Source organism: Seriola aureovittata, chromosome 1, assembly GCF_021018895.1.
Source record: "Seriola aureovittata isolate HTS-2021-v1 ecotype China chromosome 1, ASM2101889v1, whole genome shotgun sequence".
Lineage (NCBI taxonomy): Eukaryota > Metazoa > Chordata > Actinopteri > Carangiformes > Carangidae > Seriola > Seriola aureovittata.
In genome coordinates, this window is record NC_079364.1 from 27,537,167 (window position 1) to 27,549,101 (window position 11,935).

The following is an 11,935-nucleotide window of genomic DNA, read 5'->3' on the forward strand; positions in this document are numbered from 1 at the left end:
CTGGCTTTCCACATTTGTTTTACATCGTATAACACAACATAACAGATACCACAACTAATAACCATCACAAATATTAGTTGGTATATTATGTTGTTGTTTGATTTTTACACCTGTGAGTTGCCCTTTCTTTGTCATTGCCTCAAAGCAGGAGTGACACTCCTTGACCTGCACGCTCACTGAGGCTCTACCCAAACCACAGCAGGAAACATCCACCAGAGGATGTGCAACAGGCTGCAGTGTAGGCTTACTTTTAGATCACAACCATTAATCTCATTAACATAATGAGTTTACACCAAACTCATTTACTCTGAATGGCAAGAATAGTAGTACATATTCCTAGAAGACTGTAATGTAGACTACACAGACCTGTCACACTTCTACTGCATCTGTCCTGATATGAAACACTTGGTGGATTTAACAGATAACCATATGGTGCCACTGGTTGGTTAGATGGGGTAAAGAGCTTAGTGAGGAACTGCGTTCAAAGGGTAAAAAATGCTGCAGATCTCTGAGCAGCGAGCCAGCGATGCCTCCCACTGAGCTGTAAACAGTCACATCCTGGTGGTTTTGCACACACAGCAGGTCTCTCCTGGCCAAACTCTCCTGCACTTTGTCTCCATTTAGCTCACTTTCAGCTCCCCACTGGTGATAAGTCTTAAAGGGCACCAGATTACCAAAAACAGGGGGGATTTATCATCTTTAAACTCCCAAGTCTGTGATTCATGTTAACTGGACTTTTCACAGGATAGAACAGGGAGGGGAGAGTTCAGTGAATTAAAGTCTGAAGGAATGAATCATCCCCATCCAGTGAGATAAATACTTTAGCCTTGACCTTCCACTGTTGATTGGTCTTGGACGTCAGCCTTGTGTTTTGTTTGCAGGCAGAGTAAAGCTTGTTTTGTGTGTGTGAGCAGTCGCTGCATGACTGCAGCGCTGGCCGTCTGGAAGAACGTGACAGCACACTCGGCCTCAGGACTCATGGAGCATGAGTCAACAGTGAAGTGGCCAGGCAGACATGTTCGCATGGCAATGACTTGCTATCACAGGCCTCCATGAACATTAAGATCATTCAGTCACAGAAATACAGGGATTAGTCTTAACGACACTGGTGCAGAAACATATCAAGAGATAACAGGAGTATGTGGAGACACAGATGGCACAGGGACAACAGGACAACACTGTTCATGTATCATCATACATACATTGTGATACGCAGTAGGTTGGTGCTGTAGTGTTATATTGTGTGTGTCATAAAACAACATTACTATTGATACTATATATGATACTATATGACACAACTATATGATATAAGTTGTGCTGATTATGATCAATGCAACTAGTGGAACTAATACACGCAAATTAAATCTTACCACCAAGTTAGGAAAACATAATGTGAGTCCTGTATCAGTCCACTGCAAACATGACCTTTGTGACATAGTATAGGTGAAGTAAGTGAGGGTAGACCAATGATTGCAATTCTTATTGATCCAACATATTGAGCTGAAATTACATGTGGCAATGCAAAACACAAATGATTTTAGCTATTCATGTTTTACATGGGAATCTAATGTTTTTTGGTGATTGTTTTTTTGGATTTTTTAAACTATGATAGGCACAGGTATTAAAAAATAACAGTAACACAATATACTATAAGTATTCTCACTTTGTAATTAAGTAGAGGTAACATGAAAACCATTTTAATTGAAATTACTTTTACACCTACACTTTAAATGCTAACTGAAAAAGGAGACTATGATCAGATTAGATCCTTATAATCAAAAAAGCATATCAAGGAGAATAAAGGAAAAACAATGATTCTCTCTCTCTTATTCTCTCTAACTGGCTGGTCGTTTATTGTTCAGTGACTTCACGTTTGTTCATTGTTATGATGCACCAGTTTCTTTAAAAAATGATTATGTAAACCCCATGAAAAAAAATAGAGGTCCCATTTGAAAAACAAATTACACAAATAGAATCACAGTCAGGGTTGATTTAGGGTTAGCTTACTGCAGCAGAGATGGGAGGGGGAAATGAATTAAATACAACCTACTGTTAACATATGTGTGATAAACACTTTAAATAACGTTTTTTTTGCTAAATATTAGAAATGTATCTCCTCAAGCCATGTGAGTCAAGTGCACATAAGGTAATTCTCTGTGTAATGTAATGATGTCACTAGGTGGCATCAAATTACTGCAGTTAGGATCTGCTGCTCCTGTATCTGTTATACTCCTCATATTAGACTAATACAGTGTGAGCTTAAGCGTATCAACTCCTTATATTTGAGAGTAGACGGTATATGACAGATGTGTGATGGAATAACAACACACACGCACACGTACACGCGCGCACACACACAGACACACACACACACACGCTCAAAAGATCACGGGGATGATAAGCGCTGCTGCTCCCAGACCAGCTTCTCCTGGCGTCAACCCCGCCTCAAACACTGACGTCACCCAGTCACAGCCGTGACGTGGGACGCACCACTCTCCTCCTCCGTCCCGAGCAAAGCATCGCCAAAATCACCATCCATCACTCTCTCTCTCTCTCTCTCTCTCTCTCTCCCTCTCTCTCTCTCTCGTTGTCTTTTTAATGTAACTTCTGACTGATCGGGAGAGCAGGGAGCGTCTGGAAAGCCTGGTCCGGCGACTCCATCACTGATGAGGGATCTGCTCGCACGGTATTCTCTTTAAAGCTGGACACACCGGACAGAGAGGATCAGATTACATATTTTTTGGGATAACGTTGCTTCCCCTTGTGGATTTTGGCTGAGATTGTCTGCCTTTATGTTTCCCTCTGTGGATGTTATAGCGCATATCTCGGTCTGAATGACGCTTTCTTTTTGGATTTCCCCCGCGCCAAGCTGTTTCTGGGTGACTGCCCATTCTTTACTTGTGAAGTCGCGCGTTATAATTTTATTGCAGTTATCTTATGCGGTCTGTTCATATTCTGAGGCGTAGATTGTATTTATTTTTTTTTCCTTGAATGTGTTTTAGTGGTTCATGTCGACAGATCGTGTGCGTTAATTATTGCGTAAAAAGAGGGAAGTTGGGCGCAGAAAGTTTTGGTGACGGTCGATATGGCGATGGTGGCGTGGAGAAACACTGAGGGCGTCGGGGACACTCAGGGGACTCTCTCCTCCCCGGTGTCCCAGGTTGCACCTCTGTCTCTGCCCGGGGAGCTGACGGGACACATGAACCCGGCGTCTCTGGAAATACCACCGGCAGCAGCAGCACCCCAGGGCGCACCACCGCCCAATCCGTCCAGCACCACCACCGCTACCACCACCACCAACATTAACAACAACACCTCCTCTTCCTCCTCCTCCTCCTCGTCCATGGACAAACAGCAGAGCCAACAGATCGAGTGTATCGTGTGCGGGGATAAATCCAGCGGGAAGCACTACGGACAGTTCACATGTGAGGGATGTAAAAGCTTCTTTAAACGCAGCGTCAGGAGGAACCTGACCTACACCTGCAGGGCCAACAGGAACTGTCCCGTAGACCAGCACCACCGCAACCAGTGCCAGTACTGTCGCCTCAAGAAATGCCTCAAAGTCGGCATGAGGAGGGAAGGTACGCGCTGGCATCCTCCTGTTGTTGCTATCGGTATTATCAAATCATATTATCCAGCATCACACGGTCCAGGAAACTGATCACTTTCACACATTGCTCTCTATTTATTTTCTTTCAACACATAAACTGATAAAAAAAAATGTGCACAGCCTAGTAATAGTGTGTGCATAATTTCTCTCTGGACTCATCATGTACCTGGATGTTTTCTTTGTCTAGTCCGTGATATTGTAGATATGTTCTCCGCCTATTAATATTTCTGTAACAAAGCCTTGCTACACATTAGGCCTATTATTATTATCATATTTGTCTGGGATGCTCGTCTCTGTAATATCAGTACTACAGCCTTCAGTCTGGCCTGTGATATTACAGAGATTAGTGTGTTCCAGCTAGCATCCTGTAGCATGTTTAGTGTCTGTATTATTGTTGCTATTCGCCCGTTGTCTGTCCGTCATCACGGCCATTCTGTGGCTGCAACAGCCTGAAGCTGCTTTAAATGCCACATGTTCATATTCGACAGCGGCGCTGCTGCATTTTACTTTAATTTCGATGTGTTTTTCGTTTAAATTGTTGCCTTCAAGTGCAGGTTGTTTTTAGTAGATAATGTTTGCGCATGTGGACTGTGTGTGTGTGTGTGTGTGTGTGTGTGTTGTGTGTGTGTGTGTGTGTGTGTGTTTATGTCTGAGTGCGTATTCATTATGCATGCTGGTCGTAAAGGCCCTAAGCACCCTACTATTAGCCTACAGCTTCAAAAGGATCCCAGTGACATTTGAGAGTTAGACGAAGAGTTTCGTTATAAATCCCAATAAACTTTTATCCAGATTTCACCTCCAAAAAAATAAGTATCGGGTTGAAACTTGGTTGTGAGTGAGCCCAGTCCTGAGTGACAGGTACACACAAAGAAACAGGGATTTTTTTGACGGACCACCGGGACAAATCCCGATGGGCCAGTCAGACAATCACACTGAAACATCTCCTCCGCCATTATCTGCAGGTCCCGGCCTACAAACAAATATCCCAGCTAAATGTGGCATTTTTTTTCCAGGGACCGACTTAAAGTTCTGATGCACAAATAATGTCTGATGCACATGCTACATGTTCTATTGTTTTAATTAACATCTCTGATGTTTTAAATAGGCTATGTCTCCTGCATTTAACAGTTTTTCTATAAATGCAAATGTGTTGTTTTAATCGCCCGTAGCCCGATTTGACATTTGTGCTGTTGCTCGTTGCAGCTGTCCAGAGAGGCAGGATTCCGACGCAGGCTTATCACGGCCAGTTTGCTCTGACAAACGGAGACCCTCTACAGTGTCACTCCTATCTATCGGGATACATCTCTCTGCTGCTGCGGGCCGAGCCCTACCCGACCTCCAGGTTCGGCTCTCAGTGCCTGCAGAGCAACAACATCATGGGCATAGAGAACATCTGTGAGCTGGCGGCCCGGATGCTCTTCAGCGCCGTGGAGTGGGCCCGCAACATTCCTTTCTTCCCGGACCTGCAGGTACCGGACCAGGTGGCCCTGCTCCGCCTCACCTGGAGCGAACTGTTCGTGCTGAACGCCGCACAGTGCTCCATGCCCGTCCACGTCGCTCCTCTGCTGGCCGCCGCCGGCCTCCACGCCTCCCCGATGTCCGCGGACCGGGTAGTGGCCTTCATGGACCACATCCGGGTCTTCCAGGAGCAGGTGGAGAAGCTCAAGGTTCTACACGTGGATTCAGCAGAGTACAGCTGCATCAAGGCCATCGTGCTGTTCACCACAGGTAAACTCTCCGTCCCTACATCCAAGCATCAGGCCTGGATGGTGGGATGTGTTCAGGAGACAGTGGTGTGATGTGGTAATGATAAACAATCGACCACCAGTATGAATAAAATAATAATCTTCAAAAAGAAAATAGAAAGAAAGAAAGAAAGAAAGAGAAAAGGAAAAAGAAAAATGAAAGCTACAAAAAGCCAACATATCACTTTATAGGTGCATCGGGCATACAGAGAAAAATACAGTGTAGGCCGAACTGTCTGTTTAGAAAAACATTACTTAACATCGTATTGTAACAAAACGACCATCAGTTAAATAAAATATATTTTTAGAAAAATAATATTTTGATGATGATGATGATCTGAACTTTGAGCTTTGGTGTAATGGGAAATAAGAAGGTGGTGAAAACCCTTAAAAATACCTTTAAAGAAATGTGTCATTTTCCCAGTTCCCCGTGTTTCAGAAGAAAAGGAAAATGAAATAAACCACTTATACTTTTCTGTTAAAATACTGCTTTTGGATAAAGGTAAGAGTTTGCTCAGGGTTTTCCTCAGTGCTAAATAAATAAATAAATAGGGTAAAATATATCAATAAATATAATAAAAAACAAACATATTAAATGTTAAAGAATTAAAACATTTATTTTCCTACAAAATTAAAAGTGATCAGACCTCAAGGTCATTAAATAGAAAAAAAGAATAAAATAAAATATAAGAAATCAAAGAAAAGACAATAAAAGCTCTTCATATAACTCATAGAATTTCTTTACTACTGACTAAGTCCTACAGTGAACTTAAATGACCTCAGTGTGTCAGCCTTTACAGCAGCAGAGTAAAATTTGTCAGTGTCATAAAGTGTATTTTTACTAAAGCATTTAAGAAGCTGTGAATCAGGTTGGGTGGGTTTACAAACTGCATCAAATCCCTGCAGCCCCTGAAATAAAAACACTTTGCATGATTCATCCAGTATGCAAATGAAAACAGGGCTGGGCATTTAACTTCTGACAGCATTTAATATTTTATTCCACTGCTGACGCGTCTTTTATGTTAAAACAACAAAGCACTTTATCAAATACAATGTTTTATCCAATTGAAACATTTGTCATTTTTATGTTAAGCTCTAAATAGAAAGCAACTAAATAAACTTGTAATTTGTCAGCTTTAAATTTTGCATTTATATATCAAATAGTGAACAGAAATAATTAAATTTGATTTACGAGTAATTCTCCCACAAATTACCTTTATGACTGTCATTACTGGCAATGCATGCTAGTTATTTCACAGCCTTTTAATACAGTCAGCGTGTTTGATGGCTGGATCCAAAGGACGAGCAGCAGAAGAGTAAAAAATAAAAAAGGTTTCCTATGTAGGTCTATTTCAGTCCCCACGAGCGCATCTGAACACGTGTCTTTAAACTGGGACACAGTAACCGTTCTTTAACCCCTGCTGCCATCCGGCCTGTAGCACTACAGGGCAAACACAGGGCTCTGCTGTGTGTAGAAATACTACACATACAGTATATGATATCGCTTATACAGTAAGACCTTATACAGTCAGTGCTCTGGCTGTGCTATTGATTGCTTTTTTTTTTTTTTTTGATGGGGGCAGCAGCACCATCTTTGATCCATGATGGCAATAGATTGATGGGGTATCACTTTATCTCAATGACAGTGCATGCTGTTGTTTTTCTTCATGCTGTTGTGTTTTCACCACAGCTACTTAGAGATTTGACTTATTTTTTACATTTGGACACTCTTGCACATGTATTGTATATTATTACCTGACCACGTCTCACTGACTGATTTAATCCCTGTTAGATATTATACACAGGGTTTGTTACTGTATGTGGCCACTTTCCTGTTCTGTTACTATCGCGCTGCGATTCATTTACATCTGCTTACAATAAGATAATGAACTGCCTGAATGCAGCCACAAATGCTCAGTAGTCTGCAGTCCTGCCCAGTCCTGTAATGTCTTGATCAGAGACGTAGTATAGTATCGAGTGGAAAACAACAGGAGCAAAACCATACTGTGAACATAGAACAGATTTTTGTTTCTGGCGGTTTTTTGCCTTTTGATATAGTTTCATGAGACGCTACCTCACCCACTGATTGTGCTCTGCTCTTCCGGTGCTGTTGTGCGCTGTAGCCGCTCTTTAGTGAAATGCCTATGAAATTAAACTGCACAGATTTTTGCTGGCGATGCTTTCGATGCCTGAACCACTGGTCTTGACAACTTCTTCTCCTGCCTCTTGTTTGTCTCGCTGTCGTTCTTTCTGTCCGTAGATGCTTGTGGTCTGTCGGATGTGGCCCATGTGGATGGTCTACAGGAGAAATCCCAGTGTGCTTTAGAGGAGTATGTGAGGAGCCAGTATCCCAACCAGCCTAACAGGTTTGGGAAGCTGCTGCTCCGCTTGCCTTCTCTCCGCACCGTCTCTTCCTCTGTCATAGAGCAGCTTTTCTTCGTCCGTCTAGTGGGGAAAACCCCCATAGAAACTCTGATAAGGGACATGCTGCTGTCAGGCAGCAGCTTCAACTGGCCTTACATGCCTATTCAGTAGAGGAGGACGCTGCAGTGGTGCTGCTAAGGTCAGGAAAGGTCTCACACCTCAAACAAAGTCATTTTAGCTACTGCAGCTTAAAATCTGTGCCGCTTCGAACAAGGGAAAAAAACTTCCGGTGGAATGGGATCATTACTGAAATTTTCCAGTTAAAAATGTATTGAGTTTTTCTTGAAACCAGAGCAGTGATCTGCCTTATTCTGCATTAAATAAATCAACCGTTGTGATGACGAGGAACAATCTGACTCCACTGGCAGATTTTTTTTACTTGTTCAAAGAGAACAATATTTCATGAGATGAAATGACTGGTCATGATGGACATTTTTACTGCGTGATGACCACTCACATTCTATGGTTTTTGGGATAACAAACAATATTTATTGGACCCTGTGTGTATATTTATCGTGCTTGTAAATTATGTTTTGGCTCCTTTTTTAAAACAAAAAAATGTTTTATGTATTTTTGCCCCAGCCAGTGAGAAAACTGCAGGGATTGTCTTGTGTTGATCTGTTTTTTTTGTTTTCCTTTTGTTTGTTTGTTTCATACCTTCCAGACATGGCACTTTGGACTAAAGGAACATTTCATATAAAGATTTCACACAAGTGTTTAAAACCCAGCATTTCTGACCTATTTGCTCAGTGGTGTACAAACAGAAAGAAAGGTGATATTAAAGCTCTGGTTTAGTTACTTTTGGTTCTTACTCCATTTGCAATGTCGACACTGAAAGGATGCAAAGAAAAAGAGCAAAACATACTTGTAAACTGCACTTCTCATAGTCAGTGTAAGGTTACACAAAGTAATTCATTACTTGTTAATCACTGAATAGGTAGTATCATTACTTTATTACATTAATACAGCATGTCCTTAAATATTTTAGTTAATACTTTCTGGCAGATTTTTTCTTGCCACAATGGACCATTGCTACTTTTTTACCCTCTAAAAAAACAATATTTCATTTTTTTTCTCCTTTAAATGATCAAATCAGTGAATTTTTGTTATCTCGTCCAAACAGAGGTGATGATGAGGCCAAATATGAAAAATAGATAAGGAAAAGGAGGCTGAATGTTGAACAGCTGTAACCTGATATTTTTTACATTTATAGGAGTTAAAGGAAAGAATTGTTTTCTTTTCACCGGTGAAAAGTAATGACATTACTCCACTGATTAATGACTGATGCATTACCACACACTTCTCATTCATTTACATCTCCAGGTCTTTTATACTGACTGTCAGACACCGGGCCTGATGTGCAACCACAGTTTCTTAATGGGATAAATGAACTGTACACAACTTCCCAGGTCAAGTAACAAATCTATTTCATTATAATTCATGCATTTATGAGCCCAGGCCGCTTTAATGGCACAATAGACCACTGCAGGGTATTGCTGAACTGAAAGTGTGTGTATATGCTTGTGTGCGGGCATGCGTCTGTGCGTGTGTGTACGAGTGCGTATTTGTGTTTACTTCTTTTTTGACAACCACTCTGATGTACTGTGAAAGCATATTGGTTAACATATTGGTACCGTATTAAATTATAACTCAAGATTTATAAATAAAGTGTATTTGGTTTATTTTGCCATTTCAATCCTATGTTTATGACTGGCCTCTCTCCCAACAGAATGAAATGTGTGTGTGTATGTGTGTGTGTGTGTGTGTGTGAGTGAGTGAGTGAGTGAGTGAGTGAGTGAGTGAGTGAGTGAGTGAGTGAGTGAGTGAGTGAGTGAGTGAGCACGAGTTTGTGTACTAAAGCTGAGCAGCACAATGAAAGTCAAGCAGAGCTGTCTGCTGCTCTGGAGCCTGTTTCTGATTGTAATATTGTCATTAATCAGACATTTTAATCAAACTAATTGCTCTCCATTGACAGGCTTTAAGTGTATGTCAGGGTTTGTTTGATTTTCCTTATTTGAAGACCACCTGCAGGAAAACATTTAACTTGTCTTCAGCTGTAATGCTCGATCAGGCAGTGAACTGAAACATATTTAAAAGTTTATAAAAGAACAGAAAAGCAGAACAGACTGTCGACTCTGCATGTAGGAGACGTATTTATTTTAATTTTGCCCAGCTGGTGCATGGTTTGGATATTGTAATGGAGTGTGATATATTCTTCTTTAAACAATTACTGGACCAAATTAATTCTCTTCATATTAATCTATCACTATTTAAAGTGAAACAAACAAAAAATAAAATGTTCTTACGGTGTAGACTGTATATAACACCACAAATACAAATGTGATAGGTTCAAAACTGTGAGGTATAAGCAAGCAATGCCAAAATAAAAGCATTAAATTATACTTTTTTCCCATAAGTCTATTTTCACCCAGGTTAAAGCAGTTTTTACTACTCGTCTCTAACTTAACACCTCTGTACAAACGTGTGTTTTGCTATTAAAAAATCTATTCATTCATTAAAGTGGTTAAACTCCGCATAAGAGAGGAGAGCAGAATGAAAATAGAATTATAATCGTGTCTGTGTTGCCAGATTGAGTGACAGAGGGGATTAAAGCAGCTTCTTTACTTCTTAGCGGACAGCGAGCTAATGAGGGGCCCCTGAGTGCTCTGTCACTACTAGTTTACCCTGAGGAGGATGATGCTGGGCGCTCCACGGCCCCTGTGTGTCCTGAGCCAAAGGTCCAACATAAAACAATGGAGAATTTTCCCACACACGTCCAGGTCCAGAGGAAGAAAATGCCCAGGAGCAGTGGTCTGATGTGGAGGAGGAGAACCGGCTCAGGCTGCGGTGTGTGTGTGAGCAGGAGAAACACCTGCACTCTGTTTCTGATGGATTTTTCAAAGACTGATCCGAGCCAGCGGCTCTGCTGTTTGTGTGGAGCTGCGGCTGCATTAGTCATTACGCAGCATGGTTTGGATTTAGCCAATCAGCTTTCAGGAGTGAAAGTATGTAGCCAATGAGATCACTCTGACGATTTAAAAAAAATATATATTTATATTCATCATGTCAAGTGAGGACGGACTGTTCAGCTTAAGAGTCGAAAGCCGCACAGGAAGATTTATCATAGTGTTAACAAATGTTTGAGCGTAGCAGCCACGTGACAGGAAATTACATTTATCAGATAAAATTATATAGAAGTATTATCTGATAATGTCTCATACAAATATCCCCCTTTAATTGTTTTTTTCTACTCTGTGTGTGTGTGTGTGTGTGTGTGTGTGTGTGTGTGTGTGTGTGTGTGTGTTTTTGTGTGTTTTTGTGTGTTTGTGTTTGTGTGTGTGTGTGGTTTTGTTTATGATTCAAATCAACCTTTTATGCTAAATTTTATTGACTATGACAACACTTATATTTACTATAAATACAATTCTTAAATATTGTTTTTAGATGTGGAAGCTTCGGGAAATAACTGAAAAAAGTAAAAGAGTGTTAAAGCAAAGTAACATTATTTCTACCAATTTAGTTATAAGAAATAATCTTATATTTCAGGACTGAGCAAAAGATAATATGGTGTAAAACATTACATTAATATCTGTAGTTACTAGCTGCATAAAGTTACCGTAATAATTTTCTATTGTATTGATCTCCCTGCAGATGTAATCCAGGAAATAACTGGACATAAGCCACGTGACTTTTTTAAAAAATGCTTTTTTGGCTTTCTGATATTTTAGCTTTTACAGCTGAGCTGAAATGAAATCAGTCATTCAACAGCTAAATTGTGAAAATTGCAGTCAAATGTTCATAAATGAAATAGTGTTTAGTCGCTGGGACGTGGCTGTTCTACTGTAGTTGATCTTTGGACTGGCTTCAATGACATGTTTTAAATCAGTAGTAATCATCGTTATCCTCTCAAAATGTAATTTCAGCAACATTATCTCGACTATATATATATATGTTTAGAAATAATTTTATAGGTAATAAAAATTATACAAATTAGACCTATTTACAAAAGATTTTCAAATAAAAAGGTTTCGGATTAATGCTTGGATTGAAGAGAAAGTGCAAAAGAAAACAACTCAATGCTACTCTCGCGTAGAAAAAAAAGAAAGAAAGAAAGAAAGAAAGAAAGAAAGAAAGAAAGAAAGAAAGAAAGAAAGAA

The 11,935-nt window shown here is 40.4% G+C and overlaps 1 protein-coding gene across 1 annotated transcript; it reads left to right on the forward strand.

The window, feature by feature from the left end:
- The first annotated feature begins 2,529 nt into the window (after positions 1 to 2,529).
- Positions 2,530 to 9,512, forward strand: LOC130167851 (COUP transcription factor 2-like). Its single transcript, XM_056374396.1, has 3 exons — positions 2,530 to 3,581; positions 4,814 to 5,338; positions 7,616 to 9,512. Exons 1-3 carry the CDS (start codon positions 3,086 to 3,088, stop codon positions 7,888 to 7,890), a joined length of 1,296 nt encoding a protein of 431 aa, XP_056230371.1. The 5' UTR covers positions 2,530 to 3,085; the 3' UTR covers positions 7,891 to 9,512.
- The last annotated feature ends 2,423 nt before the right edge of the window (positions 9,513 to 11,935 follow it).

What these genes read in the sequence shown, in the direction of transcription:
- LOC130167851 (XM_056374396.1), top strand. Translation starts at nt 3,086, where the DNA reads ATGGCGATGGTGGCGTGGAGAAACACTGAGGGCGTCGGGGACACTCAG. An exon ending in AGTCGGCATGAGGAGGGAAG is followed by an intron (nt 3,582 to 4,813) that starts GTACGCGCTGGC and finishes TGCTCGTTGCAG; the next exon opens with CTGTCCAGAGAGGCAGGATT. An exon ending in CATCGTGCTGTTCACCACAG is followed by an intron (nt 5,339 to 7,615) that starts GTAAACTCTCCG and finishes TTCTGTCCGTAG; the next exon opens with ATGCTTGTGGTCTGTCGGAT.